The sequence below is a fragment of the Budorcas taxicolor genome, chromosome 5 (genome assembly GCF_023091745.1).
Source record: "Budorcas taxicolor isolate Tak-1 chromosome 5, Takin1.1, whole genome shotgun sequence".
Classification (NCBI taxonomy): domain Eukaryota; kingdom Metazoa; phylum Chordata; class Mammalia; order Artiodactyla; family Bovidae; genus Budorcas; species Budorcas taxicolor.
Genome location: NC_068914.1, coordinates 31,925,887 through 31,949,856, shown reverse-complemented (window position 1 = coordinate 31,949,856; position 23,970 = coordinate 31,925,887). Strand labels below are relative to the sequence as shown.

Sequence of the window (23,970 nt, the reverse complement as noted above, 5' to 3'; positions counted from 1 at the left end):
CCCTAACATGGGAGAGGAAACAGTCACCCAAGTCCAGGAAGTGTAGAGAGGCCCATACAGGATAAAACCAAGGAGGAACATGCTGAAACACACAGTAATCAAGCTGACAAAAATTAAATACAAAGAAAAAGTATTGAAAGCAAAAAAGGAAAAGCAACAGATAACGTACAAGGGAATCCCCATAAGGTTATCAGCTGGTTTTTCAGCAGAAACTCTGCAGGCCAAAAGGGAGTAACAATATATTTAAAGTGATGAAAGGGGAAAACCTACAACCAAGAATACTCTACCCAGCAAGGCTCTCATTCAGATTCAACAGAAAAATCAAAAGCTTTACAACAAGCAAAATCTAAGAGAATTCAGTGCCATCAAACAGCTTTACAATAAATGCTAAAGGAACTTCTCTCAGTGGGAAATGCAAACTAAAAAAGCTACAATAGATATATACACAAAAAGAAAAAGCTACCCAAACACAACACTAAAAATAGTCACCGAATCACAAAAGAAGAGAACAAAAGAGGAAGGGAAGAAAAAAAAGACTTACGAAAACAAATCCAAAACAATTAAGAAATCATACATATCAATAATCACCTTAAATATAAATGGAATAATACAGATCAAGAATCATACATATCAATAATTATCTTAAATATAAATGGATTAAATGCTCCAACCAAAAGACAGATTGGCTGATTGGATACAAACACAAGACCACTATATATGCTGTCTACAAGAGACCCACTTCAGATCTAGGGACACATACAGACAGAAAATGAGGGAATGGAAAAGATATTCCATGCAAAGTGAAATCAAAAGAATACTGGAGTAGCAATACTCATATCAGACAAAGTAGACTTTAATTAAACCGCTAGACCATTCAGGTATGACCTAAATCAAATCCCTTATCATTATACAGTGGAAGTGAGAAATAGATGTGACACTGTACAGGAGACAGGGATCAAGATCATCCCCATGGAAAAGAAATGCAAAAAAGCAAAATGGCTGTCTGGGGAGGCCTTACAAATAGCTGTGAAAAGAAGAGAGGCGAAAAGGAAAGATATAAGCATCTGAATGCAGAGTTCCAAAGAATAGCAAGAAGAGATAAGAAAGCCTTCTTCAGCGATCAATGCAAACAAATAGAGGAAAAGAACAGAATGGGAAAGACTAGAGATCTCTTCAAGAAATTTAGAGATACCAAGGGAACATTTCATGCAAAGATAGGCTCGATAAAGGACAGAAATGGTCTGAACCTAACAGAAGCAGAAGATATTAAGAAGAGGTGGCAAGAATACACAGAAGAACTGTACAAAAAAGATCTTCAAGACCCAGATAATCATGATGGTGTGATCACTCATCTAGAGCCAGACATCCTGGAATGTGAAGTCAAGTGGGCCTTAGGAAGCATCACTACGAACAAAACTAGTAGAGGTGATGGAATTCCAGTTGAGCTATTTCATATCCTGAAAGATGATGCTGTGAAAGTGCTGCACTCAATATGCCAGCAAATTTGGAAAATTCAGCAGTGGCCACAGGACTGGAAAAGGTCAGTTTTCATTCCAATCCCAAAGAAAGGCAATGCCAAAGAATGCTCAAACTACTGCACAGTTGCACTCATCTCACATGCTAGTAAAGTAATGCTCAAAATTCTCCAAGCCAGGCTTCAGCAATACATGAACCGTGAACTTCCTGATGTTCAAGCTGGTTTTAGAAAAGGCAGAGGACCCAGAGATCAAATTGCCAACATCCGCTGAATCATGGAAAAAGCAAGAGAGTTCCAGAAAAACATCTATTTTTTCTTTATTGACTATGCCAAAGCCTTTGACTGTGTGGATCACAATAAACTGAGGAAAATTCTGAAAGAGATGGGAATACCAGACCACCTAACCTGCCTCTTGAGAAATCTGTATGCAGGTCAGGAAGCAGCAGTTAGAACTGGACATGGAACAACAGACTGGTTCCAAATAGGAGAAGGAGTATGTCAAAGCTGTATATTGTCACCCTGCTTATTTAACTTATATGCAGAGTACATCATGAGAAACACTGGACTGGAAGAAACACAAGCTGGAATCAAGATTGCTGGGAGAAATATCAATAACCTCAGATATGCAGATGACACTACCCTTATAGCAGAAAGTGAAGAGGAACTAAAAAGCCTCTTGATGAAAGTGAAAGAGGAGAGTGAAAAAGTTGGCTTAAAACTCAACATTCAGACAATGAAGATCATGGTATCTGGTCCCATCACTTCATGGGAAATAGATGGGGAAACAGTGGAAACAGTGTCAGACTTTATTTTTGGGGGCTCCAAAATCACTGCAGATGGTGACTGCAACCATGAAATTAAAAGATGCTTACTCCTTGGAAGAAAAGTTATGACCAACCTAGATAGCATATTGAAAAGCAGAGACATTACTTTGCCCACTAAGGTCCATCTAGTCAAGGCTATGGTTTTTCCAGTGGTCATGTATGGATGTGAGAGTTGGACTGTGAAGAAGGCTGAGTGCTGAAGAATTGATGCTTTTGAACTGTGGTGTTGGAGAAGACTCTTGAGAGTCCCTTGGACTGCAAGGAGACCCAACCAGTCCATTCTGAAGGAGATCAGCCCTGGGATTTCTTTGGAAGGAATGATGCTGAAGCTGAAGCTCCAGTACTTTGGCCACCTCATGCAAAGAGTTGACTCATTGGAAAAGACTCTGATGCTGGGAGGGATTGGGGGCAGGAGGAGACGACAGAGGATGAGATGGCTGGATGGCATCACGAGCTCAATGGACATGAGTCTGAGTGAACTCCGGGAGTTGGTGATGGACAGGGAGGCCTGGCGTGCTGCGATTCATGGGGTCACAAAGAGTCGGACACGACTGAGCGACTGAACTGAACTGAAACAACTAGTAGAGGCTTCCCTGATGATTCAGTGGTAAAGAATCACCTGCCAACGCAGGAGATGCGGGCTTGATACCTGGGCCAGAAAGATCCCAAACGCCGCAGAGCAACTAAGTCCGGGTGCCACTACCACTCAGTCTGCTCTGGAGCCCAGGAAGCGCAACCAGTGAGCCCATGAGACACATCTGTCAGAGCCTGCATGCCCCAGAGGCCGTGCTCCACACAGACAGAAGCCGCTGCAACGAGAAGCCCTTGCACCGCATCTAGAGAGCAGCCCCCACTCGCCACAACCAGGGAGAAGCCTGCAGAGCAATGAAGACAGCAGTGCCAAAACTGAATAAATAGACTATTACAAGAGACAAAGAAGGGCGCTACACAATGAAAAAGAGATCGGTCAAAGAAAAAGATATACCAACTGTAAATATATAGCACCCAACACAGGAGCACTTCAATATACAATTTAAATGGCAACAGCCATAAAAGAGGAGATCAACAGTAACACAACAATAACGGGGGCTTTAACATCCCACTTAAACCAATGGACAGATCATCAAGACATGAAATCAGTAAGGAAAGAAGTCTTACATGACACATTAGACAAGATGGACTTCCTTGAAATTTATAGGGCATTCCACCTGAAAGAAGCAGAATACACTTTCTCCTCAAGTGCACATGGAACATTCTTCAGGATAGATCACACCTTGGGCCACAAATCAAGCCTAGGTAAATTTAAGAAAACTGAAATAATATCACGCATCTTTTCCAACCACAAAACTATGAGATTAGAAATAAATTGCAGGAAAGAAATAGTAAAAACACACAAACACATTGAGGCTAAACAACATGTTACAAAACAACCAATGGATCACGGAAAAAAATCAAAGAGGAAATCAGAAACACCAAGAAACATATGCCAACAAAAACATGATGATCCAAATATTATGCAGTTCTAAGAGGGACGTTTACCGTGATACAAGCTTACCTCACAAAACAAGAAAAATCTCAAATAAACCACCTAACCTTACATCTAAAGAAACGAGAGAAAGAACAAACAAAACCCAAAGTTAGTAAAAGGAAAGGCATCATAAAGAGTAGAGCAGAAATAAATGAAACAGAGACGAAGAAAGCAATCGAAAAGATCAATGAAGTTAAAAAAGAAAAAACTGGTTCTGTGAAAACATAGACAAAACTAATAAACCTTTAACCAGATTCATCAAGAAGGAAAGGGAAAGGGCTGAAATCAATAAAATGAGATATGAAAAAACAGAAGTTACAGTGGACACCACAGAAATACAAAGAGATCATAAGAGACAACAACAAACAACTATATGCCAATAAAAAGAAAAATCTAGAGGAAATAGACAAATTCTCGGAAAGGTACAACCATCGAATACCAAATCAGGAATAAACAGAAATCATGCACAGACCAATCACAAGTACTAACATTAAAAGTGATTAAAAAACTTTCAAACAAAAGTCCAGGACAAGATGGCTTCACAGGCGAATTCTATCCAATATTTAGAGAAGAGTTAAAACCTATCTTTCTGAAACTCTTCCCCAAAATCACAGAGGATAAAACATTCCCAAGCTCAGTCTATAAGGCCAACATCACCTTGATACCAAAAACAAAGATACCACAAAGAAAGAAAATTACAGGCCAATATCACTGATGAACATAGACACAAAAATCCTCAACGAAATACTAGCAAACCAAATCCAACAACACATTAAAAGGACCATACACCGTGATCAAGTGGGATTTATCCCAGGGATGCAAGGATTCTTCAATATATGCAAATCAATCAATGTGATAACACAATTAACAAACTGAGGAATAAAAACGATATGATCATCTCAATAGATGCAGAAAAAGCTTTTGACAAAATTCAACACCCATTTATGACAAAAACTCCAGAAACTGGGCACAGAAGGAAACTTCCTCACCATAAAAAAGATATACATCAAGCCACAGCTAACATCATTCTCAACTGTGAAAAACTGAAAGCATTTCCTCTAAGATCAGGAACAAGACAAGGATGTTCACTCTCATCACTTTTATTCAATACAGTTTTTGAAGTTCTAGTCATGGCAATCAGAAAAAAATCATAATAAAAGGAAACAAACTGGAAAAGAAGTAAAACTGTCAATGTTTGCAGATGACATGATACTATACATAGAAAATCCTAAAGACATTACCAGAAAACTACTAGAGTTCATCAGTGAATTTGGTAAAGTTGCAGGATACTAAATTAATACACAGAAATATCTTGTATTCCTATATAGCAACAATGAAAGATCAGAAAGAGAAATTAAGAAAACAATCCCATTTACCACTGCATCCAAAAGAATAAAATGTCTAGGAATAAACCTACCTAAGGGGGCAAAAGACCTGTACTCAGAAAACTGTAAGATGCTGATGAAAGAAGTCAAAGATGATACAAACAGATGGCGAGATATCCATGTTCTTGGATTGGAAGAATCAATATTGTGAAAATGAGACTACTACCCAAAGCAATCCACAGATTTAATGCAATCCCTATCAAATTACCAATGGAATTTTTCACAGAATTAGAACAAAAACATTACAATTTGTAAGGAAACACAGTTCAGTTCAGTTGAAACACAAATGACCTCAAATAGCCAAAGCAATCTTGAAAAAGAAAAACAGAGCTGGAGGAATTAGGCTCCCTGACTTCAGACTATATTACAAAGCTACATTAATCAAAACAGTATGGTACTGGCACAGAAACAGAAATATAAGTCAATGGAACAGGATAGACAGTCCAGAGATAAACCCACATACCTATGGTCAACTAATTTATGACAAAGGAGGCAAGAGTATACAAAGAAGAAAAGACAGTCTCTTCAGTAAGTAGCTCTGGGAAAACTAGATAACTGTGTGTAAAAGAATGAAATTAGAACACTCTCTAACACGAAACACAAAAATAAACTCAAGATAGATTAAAGACCTAAATGTAAGACTAGATACTATAAAACTCTTTGAGAAAAACATAGGCAGGACACTCTCTCACATAAATAGCAACAAAATCTTTTTGGATCCACCTCCTAGAGTAATGAAAATAAAAACAAAAATAAATAAATGGGACCTAATAAAACTTAAAAGCTTTTGCATAGCAAAGGAAACCATAAACAAAACGAAAAAACAATCCACAGAATGGGGGACAATATCTGTGTACAAAGCTACCAACAAGGGATCAATCTCCAAAATACACAAACAGCTCATGCAGCTCAATAACAAAAAAGAACTCAATCGGAAAGTGGCCAGAAGATCTAAATAGACATTTCTCCAAAGAAGACATATAGATGGCCAAAAAGCACATGAAAAGATGCTCAACATCACTAATTATTAGAGAAATGAAAATCAAAACTACAGTGAGGTATCACCTTACACCAATCAGAATGGCCATCATCAAAAGTGCTGGAGGCGGGAACCGCTGGTGCGGGATATGGAAGAACAGAGAGCTCCGCTGGCGGCTAGTTTCCCTACAGTGACCCCTGCTGGTAGAACCTGATAGGAAACCAGCTGTCCAGAATGGTAATTGCCAAAGCCTGGTCGCCAAACTCAGTGGAAAGTTGGGTTTGGAGCTGGAAAACCAAGAGACACAGGAGGAACAAAAAGAAAAAAAAAGTGCTGGAGAGGATGTGGAGAAAAGGGAGCCCTCCCACACTGTTGATGGAAATGTAAATTGGTGCAACCATTATGTAGAACAGTAAGAAGGTTCCCTAAAAAAACCAGACGCAGCTCTACTATATGATCCAGCAATCCCTCTCCTGGGCATATATTCAGAGAAAACCGTAATTCAAAAAGACACACGTATCCCAATGTTCACTGCAGCACTATTTACAACAGCCAAGACATGAAAGCAACCTAAATGTCCATTGGCAGAGGGACAGATAAAGAAGACGTGGTGTGTGTACACACAATGGAATATAATTCAGCCAGAAAAACAAATGAATTAATGCCATTTGCAGCCACACAGAGACTGTCATACTGAGTGAAGTCAGAGGCAGACAAATACTATGTATTGCTTATATTAGTGTAATCTTTAAAAATGGTACAAATGGTAAGGAAAAAAATAACAGATGTAGAAAACAAACTTATGGCTACCGGGGGGGTGGAAGGAAAGGGAGGGATAAATTGGGAGGTTGGGACTGACATGTACATTCTTGGAGTGGGTTGCCATGCCCTCCTCTAAGGGATTTTCCTGACACAGGGATCGAACCAGCCTCTCTTACATCCCCTGTATTGGCAAGAGGGTTCTTTATCACTAGTGCTTCCTGGGAAGCCCTATATACACACTACTGTATGTAAAATAGATAACTAATAAGGATGTACTATATAGCACAGAGAACTCAACTCAATACTAAGTAATGATCTATATGGGAAACGAATCTTAAAAAAAGAGTGGATGCAGGTATATGTATAACTGATTCACTTTGCTGTAGAGCAGAAACTAATACAACCTTGTAAGTCAACTATGCTGCTGCTAAGTCTCTTCAGTCGTGTCTGACTCTGTGCGACCCCATAGACGGCAGCCCACCAGGCTCCGCCATCCCTGGGATTCTCCAGGCAAGAACACTGGAGTGGGTTGCCATTTCCTTCTCCAATGCATGAAAGTGAAAAGTCAAAGTGAAGTCGCTCAGTTGCGACCCCATGGACTGCAGCCCACCAGGCTCCTCTGTCCATGGGATTTTCCAGGCAAGAGTACTGGAGTGGGGTGCCATTGCCTTCTCTACACGTCAATAAAAAAATTTTTTTTAATGAAATAACAGTAGCTAAAACTCTGAGTACTTTGTATGTGCCACCAGTGACACTATTGCTGGAGTGGAACCATCTCATTCATCCTCACAATAACCCCAAGTGAGCAAACGCCACTCTCTGCATGCTGCCAGTGAGGACAAGGCACAGAGAGGCCACGTAACTGTCCAGGGTCACACAGCAGATAATCCAAGGAAGCAGATACAGTGGGGGCTTCAGAGCTGCCATTGACAAGTCTGATAAACCTTCAGTAGGTGATGATGATGAAGGCATGGAGATGCTGGAAGACACAGAGACGAGTTCAAGATGGGGGCGACTGCAGCAGGGCCAGGATGGCAGCAAAGGCGGTCAGGCAGGCCTGCGTCTGTGCCCGGATCAGCCTCTTGTGGCTTTATCAGGACCCTCAACCTCACGGAGCCTTAATGACCTCATCTGTAAATGGGCACAGGGAACACGGTTTCAGAGGTATGCTGGGAGGACGGAGTGTGCTCACTGGGGTAAAGCACTGCGCACAAGAACGCGGTACCACCTCCCACCTGAGGAGCAAACTCCCACACAGGTACCTACTCCATGCCCCACACAGGCCACTCTAGACACACAGGCCCCCGGGGAGTCAGACCCTGCAGGGATGCTCTAAAACAAACGCAAAGCTGGAGCCGCAGGGTCAGCACCACCAAGAACTTGGCGGCGGCAGCAGTGCACCCTCCCCGAGTCAGAACTCACTGTTCTCTGAAGTTTCAGATCCTCTCCTTTAGAAAGCTTTGCTGCTCCTAGTGTGGGCTTTCCCAGTAACTCAGTGGTAAAGAATCCACCCGCCAATCAGGAGACTTAGGTTCGATCCCTGGGTCGGGAAGATCCCCTGGATAAGGAAATGGCAACCCACTCCAGTATTCTTGCCTGGAGAATTCCATGGACAGAGCAGTCTGGTAGGCTATAGTCCATGGGGTCTCAGGAGGCCAACACAACTTAGCAACTAAACAATAGCAGCTGCTGCACCTGGTGTGGCCCAACCCACAACACCACCACCTGGCTGATCACTGAAATGCAGGGCACTGAGTCCCAGCCCAGGCCTGCCAGGTCATGCCCGCACCTTCCCTGGATGTGCTTGTCCGTTTGAAAGTTTTAGCCTCCAGGTGATGAGAGCAGCTTCACCTAGGTCAGTGCCTCTGGTGGCTGCATAACAATCACCTGAAGAATTTACAAAACCACTTTGCCCAGCTTCCACCGCAACAGTTCTATCTGGCGGGGGGTACAGCCTGGGCACTAGTGTTTTTCAAGGCTTTCCAGGTGAAAAGGGCAAAGCAACAAGTACACAGAGCCTCTCTCCTGCCTCTGCTGCTCCTGCCTACAGCCAGACCTGCTTCAAGGCTGCAGACTCAGACACTGGTGGAGCTCTCTGGAAGCCTCCAGAGGCCAGAACGAGGCAGGGGGAAGACGGAGCTAGGGTTGGGGGGACAATGATGGAGCTCCCAGGGATCTGCACCTCTGGCCCTAGTCAGCTCGTACTGGTCTGGACAAGGCAGCAGGCCTTTTAAGAGGAGTGGGAGACGGACTTGCACTGCCTCCTCTGACGCCTTACGGCTCTTCCTCTGTTCTGGCAGGAAGGCCAGCACCTTCTAATTATAGATGCAATCGACTCACAGTCAGGCCGGTGAAACTGATTCACTGGTTCTTGGAAGCCAGGCCCTCAAGTTTCCCACCTCCTGCACAGGTGCAGGTGGGCACGCGGGCAGGCCCAGGAGCAGCTCGGGAGCGAACTGGCACCGAGTGCAGAGGCAGCTGCCGTGTGTCAGCACTTGTCTGTCTCACACATGGGTTTACCCGACTCTCCAGGGGCACTGTGGAGGAAGAGGGTCCTCCCTTTAACTGGGCCCAGAGTCCCCGTGGCCAAGCCTCAGAGGGTGCCAGGTGCCCCTGCACGGGCAGAGCAGCACTGTGGGTGCCGAGGGTGGGCTGGGAGCGGGCAGAGAGGTCTGGTAGGGCAAAGGCTGAGCCTAAGGGGCCCTCTGCTACTGCCTGGATAGGCAGCCACCAGCAGTGTCCAGCGGGCTGGCTGTAGGTCAGGAGGGCCGGGTGGGCCAAGCAATGGGGCACAAGGGCTTCCTGCGGCTGTACTGTTGCCCTGTCCCTTTCCAGCCCTCCTGGGCTGCCCCACTGCCTGACCGCAGGCTGTCCTGGCCCCCCAGGCTCCATTTCCTGCTGCCGCCCAGAGCCAGACACCAGCTACCCCTACACCACGGTCCAGCCCAGCCCGCGGCCTCCTAGAAACTACATTCCTTTAACACCCCCTGCCTGCACCCTCACCTGTGACCTTCGCACACACACCTGCTGAGTCCTCTCCTGCGGTTTCAGTACTGGGAGCCGGTGAGAGTCCAGGCTGGAGTCAGGAGACACGGTCTCCACACCGTAGGGAAAATTCTGAGCCGCTCTAAACCTCAGTTTCCTCAGCTGTAAAATGGGCCTAGAGTTTCTTGCGCCTCCTCCCTTGCTGGGTAGGGATGAAGGCTAGATGGGAAAACACGTCCCTGGGAGTGGTACCGGGGCCGTTGTGTGCCTCTCGCATCTGTGCCTTGCCTCGGTGGCACCCACATGGCCCAGCACCGCCCGCCACCACTCCTGACCTGCAGCCTGACAGCCATCAGCAGGGCAGAGCAGCGGCAGAGGGATGAGCAGCACCGAGGGCAGAGCTGCTCTTGTCACCTGGAGGCTTCAACTTTCAAAGGGACAAGCACGTCCAGGGAAAGTGCGGGCATGACCCGGCAGGCCTGGGCTGGGACTCAACGCCCTGCATTTCAGTGATCAGCCAGGTGGTGGCACTGCGGGCACCAGTGGGTGCCGAGGGTGGGCTGGGAGCGGGCAGGGAGACCCTGTGGCTCCACCGCGGCCCGTGTGGGTGTGCGCATGCACACAACCAGCCGTCCGTCCGCACGGAGCCAGGTGAAAACCCCAGGCAGACTCAGATCACAGGCTTCACAGAGCCTCCAAAGACTGAAGTAAGGCTGACCATCAGAACTCAGCACCATTATCTGGCTGCTCTCCTTCCTCCCTCCTGTGTCCCGGGCCCAGCTCCCCAGTAAAGCGCTCGCACCTTAGCCTTGCCTCCATCTCTAGGGAGGCTGAGTTCAGAGAAGGGCAGCTATTCTTCTGGTTTCCACACAGACCCCTGCCCCAACTCCCCACATCTGAATGAGACCCAGCGGCTCCTAAGTGCCCTGAGGGCCAGGGCTTAGGAGCCGACACCCCTCGAGCTGGGTCCATGCCTCCCTCCAGGTGCTGGTTTGGGGCAAGTTACTCCATCTATGTGAGCCCTGGCCGTGTTTGTCAGACAAGATACTGGTCCCCAAACTTCCCGGTGTGGGTGTACAGGAGGGGAGAACCACAAGGAACCTGTCTTCAGCCTAGAACAAGAGCTCACACACCAGGGGTGTCATAGTTCAGAAAGTAAATGCCGTCCCCTGGGTACTGCTCAGCCAGGCCAAGGACTCTGAACACGGGATCCTTCCCACAGGGTATAAGTGGGAGCTCATCCCTGGGTCAGAAAGATACCCTGGAGTAGGAAATGGCAACCCATTCCAGAACTCTTGCCTAAAGAAATCCCAGGGACAGAGGACCGTGGCGGGCTACAGTCCAGGGGCAATCGGATGCAAGTGCTCACACAGCACACTGCGTCCACACAACTCAGGTCGAAGGCCCTTTTTAGGGACTCAGCCAAAAAGCTTAGCTTCTGAGTATGTGCAGCTGCCCTGCACACGCACACACACACACACGCATGCACACCTTCTAAGAAACACACCGCACCAAAGCATCAAGGACATAGAAACCCCTGGACTGAGGGCCAGGAGGTGAGGGAGGCACAGTCGGGGAGTAAGAGGAGACCTCGGGCAGCCCCTGTGCTGTGAGAGATGCCGGCAAAGGTGGGAAAAGAGGGGTTTTAGGACTCTTCCGCAGAAGATTATGAATGAAATTCCCTTTCGCAACGTCTTCAAGAGACTTTAGCTAGAGATCTGGGGGCCACTCACTGCTACATGCCTTCTAATGTGGCCCTGGTACAGGGGAGTCCAGGAGGAGGGTATCTGCCGCTGGCCACACGCATGCAAACTCCAGACACCCACATGTGCGCAGTTTTTGTGACCTGAGGCACAGTCCTTCCACTCACAAACTCCAGCTCTGCCCACGAGGGCCTTCAGAGACCCTGCACCTCTGGGAGCTGCAGCTGTGGCAGAGGCCCAGGGCTGCTGGCCTTACTAAGACAGCCAGAGCCCGCTCCGTGTACCCGGATGAGCCCATGGCTACTCCTTCGCACATCTTCACATCCTCCACTTGCACCCTCATCCAGGCCTGGGTAAAGGCCTTTCCCAGGTGCTTTTCCTGCTTCTGGTATGAGAGACCAAACAAGGCCTGGGGGAGGCCTAACCCTGCCCAGTGGTCTCGTAAAAGACTTCCACAGCTGAAGCTATCACAAACAATTTACTTAAATATACTTGGCTAAAGAATGTAAGTGACACTTGACTCTAGACAAACATCCAGTTACTGCAGCATCCATGTGCAGGGTTGTGCATGCTCCTGACTGTCTGGGGCAACCTTGCACACCCTCCTGGAGGTGTTCCCATACCTGAGGTCTGCTCCTGCCTCACTTCTTGCCTCCCAGCCCTGGTGGGCGATGGTCCCTGCCCAGGAGCAGGGCCTGTGGGGCACTAGTCAGCCCCCTGGCTCAATGCCCCAAGCTCTGGACAGGAAGGTAGGGTGGAAGGGCAGGGCAGGAAGGGACTTGGGGCAAGAGGTGGGGCAGGAACCTCAACCTTCAGGAGCCACTGGGGAAGAACCCCACCTGTGGGCTCTCAGGGGTCCTCCAGCCTCCTGGCCTCTAATGCCCAGTTACCTGTTCCTAACTCTGCTCTCAGGACGCATCCCAGGAAAGGGAAGGCACTGCCCAATGGGCATGCATGGCCCCCACCCCAGGGGGGTCTGCATGACACACGTTTCTCAGCCCCAGAGGGAGGAGTCAGAGGGTGGCTCCAGGAATAACTGTCCACCGGGTCTGCCCAGCTAAGAGGGAGGTCAACAGCCCAGGGAGGGGACAGACTCCTGTGCAGCTGGACAGAACAATGTCAGGCCTCCATTCAGCTCTGAAGGGGAGGAGCTGTCTAGGCCAGATTCCCAGGGTACAGTTCAATCCTGGAGTCTGCAGTTCCGGAAGTTTCTAAATGGAGAGGCAGGGATAAGCTTTCTTTGATTAACCTTCTATATATTCTCTTTAATTTACTTTTTGTGTGTGTGGCCGTGCCCCATATGGGATCTTAGTTCCCCGACCAGGGATTGGGCCTATGCCCCTGCAGTAGAAGCACAGCATTCTAAGCACTGGGCCACCAGGGAATCCTAACCTTTTGTACTTGAGATGTTTATCACTGGGAGTTGGGAGCCCAGCCAGGTGCTGGGTGTTACATCTCATCCAGTCCAATTCCCCCAACCCACCGGGGGCAGTGTGGAGATGCTCATTTCTTAGATGAGGGTGCCAATGACTTGTACAAGGCTGCCCAGGCAGGTGGCGGTGAGTAGGTGTGCCCAGGCCTGCCTGCCCCACTTCCCTGCTCCATCTGGAGACTGTCTTTCCAGCTCATCATTGTGCCTGGCCAGGGCTTGACCCTCTGAGCATCAGATGAACACTGAGGCCCTCGCCCTGAGCACATGGATAAGTGCACCTTCCCATGACCTTCTGCATAAAATTTCAGGGACTGACGGGCTCCCGGAAGCTCATCCATGGATGCCAAGTTAAGCATCCCAGCTTCCTGGAAAACGGGGACAAAAATGGCCCTGAGGGCCCATCTTGCATGAGCCCCCAGGGAGCTGCTGGGAGGTGGAGGAGGGGTGCCACAGCCCCCTGCCTCTGCCAGGCTTTGCAAGGGGTGCTTTTTTGGAGGCAGCACATGGGCTTCTATTTTTTAACCTACTCAACAAAATGGAGACTATTTTTAGCTCAGCAAGCTGCAGGGCATCACAATTAGCAACTGAAAATTACACATCTTGCCAGTCTCCCCTCTGTTGACTGGAGGAGAGCGAGAGCAAGTGCTCCTGGGGGTAAACTGGGTGCCAGCCCTGGCCCCCCATCCTGGAGGACCATTCAACCAAGAGGGCAAACTTTGGCAGAGATTTCAGAATGACTGCATACGTGGGGCTGTCTCTGGTTCCATCCCAGTTCCAGAAAAAGCCAGGCTTGGTGGGAGCAGGGCAGTAGCCCCATCAGCACTCAGAAGCCACAGTTAAGGAAAGATCCATGCTGGCTGCTTGGCCCAGGGACCTCTGCTGGGAACCTTGGGGCAGCTGAGGCTGGGCCTCCTACATCTGCCAAATGGAGCCCTTCACCCTTCTAGGGCTCACTGTCTGGTTCTCTGATGTCATTCGCGCTGGAGGTGGGTAAGAGGTGGGTGCTCCACAGAGCCCTCACTCCTTGACCAACTGACCATTCACTCGTTCATTCATTCATTCACAAGTGTTACCAAGGACCCGCCCACACCTTGGAGACCTACCAATGAAGGAAACTGGGTCTCTGTCCCTACTGAGCCCCTTGGGGCAGGCTGTGGCTGGGATGCAGTGACTATACAGATAAGGATATGATATTATGGGTTAAAAGGAGATCAGTCCTCCAGAAGAGGAAGAAGAGGAGAAGGTCAGGAGAGCAGCTGCCAGCCTGAATTCAGACACAAGTAGGCAGACAGCTCTCTCTTGGGGGCGGTTCTTCCCCTCCCCAAATCCTGGCTTTCAGATCTTCCTACCTTTGAGCTCAAATGTGTCTCTTAAGCTCCTGCAACCCTAGTCTTGTCTGCCAGGACCATATACTAAAAAAACTCAGGGTCTGGCTGCAAAAATAGGCTGGGGGTCCAGCAGGCTGGGAGTGATACCTGGCCAGCCCTGAGCTGGGAGCTAGCAACCTCCCCTACAAGCTGGCACCTCCAGCAGAGGCCTCACAGATGGTACTGAGTGTGACCTGAGGCCACTATGCACGGGACAGGCTTAGTACAGGTTGGTTTCGGTGGAGTCAGAACTGGAGGACACTTGTAGGCCCCAGGGACAGTTGTTCTCCAGGGTCCCCACTGCCTTTCCAGACACAGTTATGGGGGCTGGCACTGCCCCTCTCCTGACCCCTCCCTGGAGCCCTCTCCCCTCTGGACATACACTCCAGATAGCCGCTGGGCCCCTGATGCAGACAGGGAGAAAGTAGGGGGAAGCCGCCTCTCCTTCTGGGCCAGCAGACCCACTTGCCTGGCCATGCTGCCCTGTCCCGGCATGTGGGGCTCCGAACTGACTCTAGGGACTTCCCTGGTGTCCAGTGGTTAGGATTCAGTGCTTTCACTGCTGAGGGCACTGTTCAATCCCTGGTCAGGGAACTAAGATCCTATAAGCCTTGCAGCATGGCCAAACTTTTTTGAAAAAAAAAATTTAAATAAAAGAACTGGCTCTACCTTTGAGGTGGCTGCTCTACCTGGGGTGGAGAGTGGTAGGGGTGACATGCCTCTGTGTAGAGGCTTCATTAGTCCTCACCCCTGTACCCCCATGGCCCTCCCAGCAGGGAAGCCCTCAGGAGGGCATGGCTGGCCCCAGCCTTGCAGGCAGGGTGCTGTGCAGCTCTGTGCAGCTCCCATCCTCCCAGCCTGATGGATCTGGCGGGGAATGAGGGCGAGGGGTGGCGTTTTTCACAGAAACCAAGCTTCAAGAAATCATATTCACAAATGCCAGGAAGAAGAGCCGTATTTACCTCGGTGCACCCTCTGGGCCAGCCAGGGCAGTCCCTGAGGCTGGTGGAGGGCTGTGGGCCGGACTCCAGCCAGGAGGTGGCTGCCATGGGAACGGAGCCACGCAGCACCTCGGCGCCTTCTCCACAAAGGCCCGGCCTCGGAGAGATGCCAACAATTAAAGCTTTGTTACAGATGCATGATTCATTTTTTTCTTCTCCTTCTGAATTCTTTCCTATTACCAAATCCTATTTGAATTGACTAAAGGAATCTTGCCATCTCCTCTTCACCCTCCTAAATACTGATTCTGCCGAGTCCGGGTTTCCTCCTCCTCCTTCGTTCCCTTTCTGCCCAGTCAGCTTCTTCTGGTGGCTGCTCAAGGGACAAAATGTCATTGTCCACCAATAACCATCCCATTATTGAGCCTTGAGGGGCCCAGGGAGGAGCAGGTAGGATTTCAGAGAATCCTTGCCCTTTTCCTGGAGGGCGGGCTGCTGGCATGCCAGCCTCCCACTCAGGGCCCCCAGGGCAGAAGGATAGTGCCCCGGGCCTCCCCATCCTGCCTCTGGCCTCAGATTCCACAAGGGTCACGGTGCACTCCTGCACGTGGGCAGGTGACTCAGACTCCTGGAGGCTGAGCTGGGCACAGCCTCAGACAGAAGGGGGAGGAAGATGAGACAGACTCAGGAGGCACTCCTGTCCTCAAAGCGCCACCAAGGAAGGCGTTGTGCAGCCCCTCACCTCCACTGAAATCCCACCTCTGGGATCTCCTTCCTCTACAGGACGTCCACTTAAGATTGGTGCTTAGTATGTGAAGCAAAATCTGGGGCAAAAAAAAAAAGTCTGCAAAAATCTGCCTCCTGTCAGGACCCCAGGTTCCAGAAGGGAACATCTGACCAAGGCTCCCCCGGTACCCCACACAGGAAGGACCCCAAGGAGCAGCATGGGCATGGCTGTGAGCCAGCAGGACAACAGGGAACTGGGTCAGAGCTGAGGGTCCTTGAGAGACAGGGAGGCTGGGCCCCTAGGGCTGGAGGGGCTGGAGAGAGAAGCCACACTCAGGCCTGAGTAGACAGTGGCCTCTATTCCACCCTGCAGGCTGTCTGGGAGTGTGGGGAGGGGGGAGAACGTACAGTTCTTTCATTTTTAAATGACATCTAATTAGGCTGAGCAACGATTTTCCTTTGTGTTTAAAAACAAATAAAAATCCATTTCCTTCGCCTGAATTGTCATCCTCCTGGCAGACACCCAGAGTGGAACCCCTGGGATCCTGCCGCTCTGCAGGGGCTGGAGGTTTGTGTGTACCAGCCTCAGGGTGGAGGGCAGCAGGCACCCAGCTCCCTACTGGGCCTGGACAGCACAGCCTGTCCAGTGGCCACGGCCTCTCAGAAACGACCTGGACACACGTCCTGACCCTCAAACAGAAACATCTCCCACTCCCTATGCACACAAGCAGCTTTCCTGCCCCGTGCCTGACCTGCGCCCCCTAGTGTCTGGAACCGGCCGGCCCCCAGGAGCACCAGCAGCACAGCTGTCTCCACTCCTCGCCAGGGCACTGCACGTTCCCACTCGCCGCTCTGCATACATGGCTGGCACAGCAGCTGTCATCCCATTTTCCAGACAGGGAACAAAGCCCCAAGGGTTCAAGTCATCAGCCCCAGGCCTTACAGCTCCAAAGTGGTGAACCCCGGTGAGTGTGACCACCGTGATCTGCTATGAAACCCAGGATTCAGCGCAGGCTCCAGAGAAGGGAGGGCAGGTGCGAGGCGAAGGCAGGTGGAGGGAGACGTCCAGGGTCCCTGCGAGATGGACAAGGCCTGGCCCAGAGCCACCTGCTTGTGGAGTGCATGGAGGGGCCAGTGAGCGCAGCACTGTGGGGTGCCAGGGCAGGATCCGAGGGCCAGGTGTGCCTGTGCACCCAAGGGGCCCCGTGCTGGGTGGCCAGATCCAGGCCTGAGCTGAAACAGCCCGCAGTGTCACTGCCAGTAGGTGACACTCACAGAAGGTTTCCACCTACTGGGCCATCCTACATCCCCACAGCGGCCCCCAAGGCGTTACTGACCACTGCTGGGATGAGGTGCAGCCCAGGAGGCCAAGGACAGCCTGAGGTCACACAGTCTGGCCAAGCAGAGCCAGGAACAGCCCGCTGCTTCAGCCTGCAGGCGGGTTCTTTCTGCCAAGGGTTGAAAGTGAAAGGCACACTGCCGAGAACATGCTTGCCCCGCTGTGCCCAGGAAATGGGCCCGGCGCCCAAGCACAGTGCATAGGGCTCTTCGTGGACCAGAAACAGGCAGGACAACCAACTAGAACTTTCTACAATTCCTGACACCGCGACTCAGACCCAAAGGGATGCGTGGTAGAATGGAATGAAAATACTGCAGGGCATTCTCTGAGGACGTGGGGATGGAAGCATAAAGAGAAAAATATGTGAAATATTATGCCCTAAAAACAGCAAGGTATGTCCTTCTGTCCAAAAGTACTCACCCACATTGCTCACACATCAAACGACCAATGAAACCCGGATGGAGTTCCTAAATGGAAACGTACAGGCGACAGAATGATACGTCTGGATATTAATAAACAAACGATAAACCAAAAAAAAAAATTTCACCCATTTAATAAAAAGCTTCCCTAAGTCATGTTTGTGTTCAAGTAGCAATCAAAACTCCAATTATAGACACATCAGAAAAATAACCCTTAGAAGAAATCCCGTGAAATTCAATATGGCCAAAGCTGTACTCAGAGAAAAATTCATAGATTTCAATATATTTTAAATAAACAGGGGGTGGGGAATGAAAACAAATTAAGCACTTGATTCAGAAAACTAAAGAGCTTCTAAACAAAACAGACATTCAGCAGAGCAAACTGGAGGAAGGAATTACTAAATGAGAAATTAGTGGATTTAAGGAAAGGAAGACAGTAGGACTTGCTGTACACTCAAGAGCTGGTTTTCTTTTGAAAGTGAAAATTTTAAAGATAAACCTTTGGCAATTCTCATCAACAAAAGGATGGAAGAAAAGAAGGAAGCTAGCAGAACAGGAGAGAGGGAAGCAAAGAATGAAGAGAGGAAGAAACGCAAAGACAGAGGATGAAAAAGAGAAGCTAATGTGGAGAAGAAACCTTAAAAGGACAGATGATATAAATCCGTGCTAAAAGGCCCGAAAGCATTTTGAACTGGGATATTACCTAGAAAATATAAATATCCAAAATAGGCTAAAAATATTTAGAACCCAAAAGGACCAATAACCATAGTACAAATTAAGTAACTTCACAGCCAACTGAAACCTCAGGGAAAAATAAAAGCAAGCTCCGGCTGAGCCAGTTTCCAAAATGAATTATTTCAAGCCTTAGAGAGTCCGATAATTTTATATATTTAAACTATTTCAACTACACAATTCATATTGAAAACCTTTCCTATTCATTTTATGAAGCTAACATAACCATGATTTATAAATGTGACAAATATCTACCCTAATAGAAAAGTACGAATAAATTCTCACCTATGAATATAGATGAAAAATACCCCAAGCAACATATCAGCTGAATGAACTCAGCAGCATTTCAGAGCACAATTGCCTGACCCTGTGGGATTTATTCCAGGAACAGGATGATTTAGCTCAGAAAAGCTAATAAGTCAACACATTAATAGGTCCAAAGAGGAAAGGAATTTGATGATTTTGCCAGATATAGAAAAGCCTCGGATGAATATCCATTCTTGGTGTACACTCTTGGCACTTAACATGGGAATTAAGTGTACCTCATGATGAAGAATATCTGTTTGGAATTTAGGGTCAATTTCAGACTTCACAGCAAAACGTCAGAGGCCTCTTCATTAAAGTGAAGATGAAGCCAAGGACAACTGCTATTATTGAAAGCTGCTGTGTACCTTTTAGAAAACACAGTAAGATCAGAAAGTTTTTAAAAGATACATTAGAAATGAATTAAATCATTCTTGGTTTTCCAGGGAGCCCAACTGAAAATCTGTTCAAACTAATAAGAGAGTTTAATTATCAATTACCTAACACACATTTTTTTTTTTTTAAAGATCAATATTTTACCTATCAACCTCCTCGGGGAACATCCCGACTCAGTCCATGTGGAATGTGTGTTTTCACTCCGGTGGCGAAAGAGAAGAGGGTATGTGTGAGCCAGGAATCTGCATGTGTGGGCGTGTGTGCATGCCCTAGGGCTTCCCAGCTCTTCGCTGGCCAGGGACACATTCCCAATGGGCCCGCTCTGCCACCCACATCAGCCACCCGACTCACAGCCCCCTTTCCTGGCCACATACCCCTGACAGCCCCCCATGTTGCCCTCTCGGCGGGGCACCCCTGGGAACTCGCTTCCCTCTTCTAAGGATGCTGCACAGGCGCCTGGTGTGTGCAGGGGCTCCAGGCTCTGGGGTCAGCCAGCCCCAGGATGAACGCCTGGTCTGCTCACGGCGCTGCCTTACATTGTGGAGCCTCAGCCTTCCCCTGGGTCACTGGCACAGCGACCTTGTGAGGGTTAGAGGAGACCGGAGAGCTGGCTCCCAGGGCCTCTGACTCACACTTGCCATGGGCAAGGGGCGGCTCGTGCGGCAGCCACACTGACCTTTGGGAAATGCCGTGGGCTTGGCCCCAGCCAGGCAGGCGTGGGTGAGCAGGACAGTGAGGGTGGGGTGGTTCCACTGGAGGCCGAGACACAAGGCAGTGGGTTTGCCAGAGAAACCCCATGGCCCACCAACCGCCCTGAGGCCACGGGGCCAGAGCCCTTGGGGGCAGCAGGGCTCCAGCAGGGAAGAAGTGGAGAACCCCAGTAGAGGCCATCATCCACGTGCTCTCACCTGACCCGTCATCTAGGACTCTCCATTCTGTCTGCCTCCAGGCTCCCCTTGTCCTGGAACCCACAGGGCTCCAGCCAGCCCAGAAGCTGGGACAGTGGACATCGTGGTCAAGGGGCCAGCTCTGACCCCTGGCTGAACTCAGGCCAGCCGCAGCCCCTGTGGGCCTCAGCCTCCCCATGTGTAAAACAAGGAAGCAGAACTGGGCAGTCTCCGGGGGCCGCTCCAGCCCTTGTGTCTGCTTCTTCCTTCCCCCACTTATTTAGTTGACAAACATCCCTGAGGTCCTGTGACCTGTGCCACACACCCGGGACTGGAGGAGCCCACAGAGCACCCTGTCGGCCAGCAGAGGCAGCAGTAACACCCCCGCAGCGTGAATGAGAGACGCGGGATCAGATGTCTGTGCTGGGTGCTGAGGGGGCACGGCGTGCGGTGGGGGGTATAACTCTGTAGGGAGACGTCAGGGAGGACTTGAGGTGGGCTTCCAAGGAAACTCCAAACCAGGGAGTTTCCAGCGGGTCAGGAGAAGGAATAACAGGGAGACATAACAGGTCTCACACCAGAGCCCTGAGGGACCAGCCCTTTTCTGCTCACTTACTTGCAACTCCCCAGAGGGAGACTCCCAAGGAGCCCAGAGGTGTGGAGGGTGCAGGTGGCTTCCACAAGTACCTCAGCTCCATCTCCCTGGTCAAATCCTACCCACACCAAAGCCGATACCCCACGTGGCTGTCCTAGATGGCCCAGCCTGTGCAGACCCTGCACCACTGTGGGCCCGGTCTTGGTGGTTATGCGACTGTTTCCAGTGCCCCAGCACCTCAGAAGGCAGCCAGGTCGACACAAGATGCTCTGGCTCCCTCCATTCACCTTGCCTCCCCTGGTGGAGCTCACGCGAGGCTCCCCCAAACCGAGCGGCAGGCAGGCCCAGCAAGATGGGGGCGTGGCACCTGGGCGGGCTGTCCTGAACCGGCAGGTACAAGTGTAGGCAGCATGGCCAAGAGGCGGCAAGAGCCCACAGGATGGAGCAAGCTGGGCCAGACCCTCCCTGGACTCCATACTGCCCGCAAGTGCCAGGTGAATTGCCCCAGGGGGTGTCAAACTGCTCTCCCTCCTCTGCGCCCCCTCCTGCCCCACCTGCATCCTTCCCCACCACTCCTTCCTCAAGTTGCTGCCTCTTCTCCATCTGCACCCCACATTTCCACCATCAACAGGGCCTCTCACTTTACCTTCAGAGTGTGATCAAATCGGGCCTTCTCTCCTCCTCCACTCCCTCAGCTGAGCCCCTGAGCCCCTTGTGCTGGCCAGACTATCCTCTCACCCTCACCAGCCCTGCCCCTGACACTGGCTTCCAGTCTGGTGCCTGAACACACGGGCAGCTTCCACTTCCAAGCTTGGCCTGACATCCTGGCAGGCACTGCTGCTCCCCCTGCCACTATCTCCCTGCCTCTCGTCCAGCAGGTCCTCAGGTGAAAGGCTCCCCGGACTGCCCTACCCAAGGCAGCCCCACACTGGTGGTCAATGTGCTGGGCACCAAACACACTGGACATGTCGCCAGGCTGAGGAGAACTGTCACTGCTGGTCCTAATGAGATTGAGTGGGGCCATGTGACTCATCTGGCTCAAGAACAGTGACTGGAAGTGATGTGTGGCACTGTGAAGTGGGGCACTGAAATGTCAGTGCGAGGACCTCACTCCCCCTCTGCCATGGGACCTGTCAGCCCAGGTCCTTGAGAGAGGAAGGCTCGGGGTGGGGCCCTGCCAACCCCTCACAGACAAGCCAATGAGTGGAAATTATACTGTGTTGTTATCGGCCCCTGGCTTTGGGGGTGGTTCAGCTACTGCTGATAATCTAAATTATCCTGCCTGATGTACCCTTGATATTTTCTATTCATTTACTTTTTCTCTTTTAACACGTATCACCATGTAACATTCCATATCTCATTTATTGATTGTGCTTTTTTTCTCCCCCTGTCTCTCTTGCTAGAAGGTGAGCCATGAGGACAGGAGCTGTGGTTTGTATCTGGTTCCCTGCTGAATCCACAGTGCCTGCACATAGCAGGGGCTCAATAAATGAGTAATGACTACATGAAAGAACGAACGAGTCCTGCTTCTTGGGCACAGCCAGGCTTGATTAGTCCCGGTTGCAGCCCCCTTCTTGGCCCCTGAGGTTTTGGGTGTACACTGATGAGCTCCAAGCTGAGAGGGCTTAAAGAGCAGCACCTGAATCACATCACCCGATCATCTCAAAGGAAGAACTGTAATAAACAGCCATGGAAATGTAACACTGCCTCATGCTCAGGATTAATTCCATGACAGGTTCTCAGCTTCCTTCCTATAGAAAAGAAGCTGCCCCTCATCGTGGGGCCCACATCCCTCAAAGCCCTAGCCTGAGGCTCACTGCCCTTATATACACACAGGTGTCTGTGTCCTGCCCCACTCCGTGCTTCTCCCTCTCTCTCACACACATCCCATATTTAAACATCCCACGGTTTTCACATAATCTCACTCTCACCCACACATCACACATACACACGTACACACCTCCCACGTGCCCACCTCGTTACAGTCCCCCTGTCTCCTCCAGGGCAAACAGGTGGTTCTGTGCCCCTCAAGTCGGGAAAAGGATGCACTGTGGTCTTGTCTCTTACACGCCTGACTGTGCCAGGCCTAGGGCAGCCACCCTCCCGCCGGCCCTGCTGCTGGGCTGCTGTCACCTGCCTCCCCAGCGCTATCCGCCCCACAGGGGTCCGTACCAGCCGTGCAGGTGCCGCTCAGCTGTAGACTAACACTGGCCTCCGCAAGCAGGGCCAGGCAAGGTAGTGGCAGCCTCGGCTGCCTATCCGTTCTGAGCCCTGGGCACAGCCCACCTGGCAGCAGTTGCCCGCGGGGACCCACAGAGGGAGTGGCTCCCAAGGGCAAGCTTCTTCCAGGCCTGGCTGAAGATGTCCTCCGGGTGGCCGCACTCCTTGCCGGGAGGTCAGCCCTGCTTCCGCAGCTCGGCGGCACAGGAATTCCTAGCCCCGCGGTCCTGCAGTCAAGGGGTTGCCCTGCGAGCGCGTCCGCGTCACCGCCTCCGCCACCCGCCGCCCCGCACCTGCCACGCGCCGCAGCCCTACCTGGGGCTCCAGAAACATCCTGGCTACCTGCTGCCAGCGCTGTCCCCCGGCGCCCCGGGCGTCTCGGGTGCGGCTGCCTCTCTGCCCGAGCGCCCAGGCGGCTCCAAACCCCGGCCCCGCCCGCGGACTTCCCCACGCCCGCCTCCTCCCGCGGGGCGGGGCCGGGCCAGGGGCGGGGCCGAGGGGCGGCGGGCGCCCGGGGAGGGGCAGGGCCGGAAAGCTAGGAGTCTGGGTGGGGCCGAGGTAGGGGGCCCAGGGGTAGCAGGGGACTTGGGTGGGGCCGAGCGGACCACGTGGCAGGGCCCGGCGCCGGGCCCGGGTTCGAATGGGCGTGGCGTAGGGGGCGTGGCAAGGGCGGGGCGGGGCGCTGCTGGAGGGCGTGGGGAAGGCGCAGGGGTTGGGGCGCGGGGACCGGCGCAGCGTGGGCCAGGCTCACAGGCCCGGCGCGGGGTTTGGGGGCGCCAGGAGTGCAGGGGGAGCGGGTCGTGGCGTCAGTACAGAGGCCACAGCAGGGTGTCGGCGCTGGGCGCTCCGGACGGGCTCTGCCACTAGGCGAAGGGGCGCCGTGCTGGTTGGCGCTTCGCGCGGGGTGGGAACGGCCGTGTTGGTGAGATCCAGCTCACGGAGAGCCCCCTGCGCCCCCGTATCCTCCCTCGAG

General features: G+C 50.9%; 1 protein-coding gene across 1 annotated transcript in view; it reads right to left on the bottom strand.

The window, feature by feature from the left end:
- Positions 1-23,330, bottom strand: part of RASGEF1A (RasGEF domain family member 1A) — a 38,690-nt gene extending 15,360 nt beyond the window's left edge. The window contains exons 1-3 of the mRNA XM_052641352.1: positions 23,313-23,330; positions 17,866-17,912; positions 15,405-15,540 (exon numbers count right to left, since the gene is read on the bottom strand). Of these exons, the coding sequence (XP_052497312.1) occupies positions 15,405-15,540; positions 17,866-17,912; positions 23,313-23,330 (201 nt within the window). The remainder of the gene's footprint in view (positions 1-15,404; positions 15,541-17,865; positions 17,913-23,312) is intronic.
- Between the last annotated feature and the right edge of the window lie 640 nt (positions 23,331-23,970).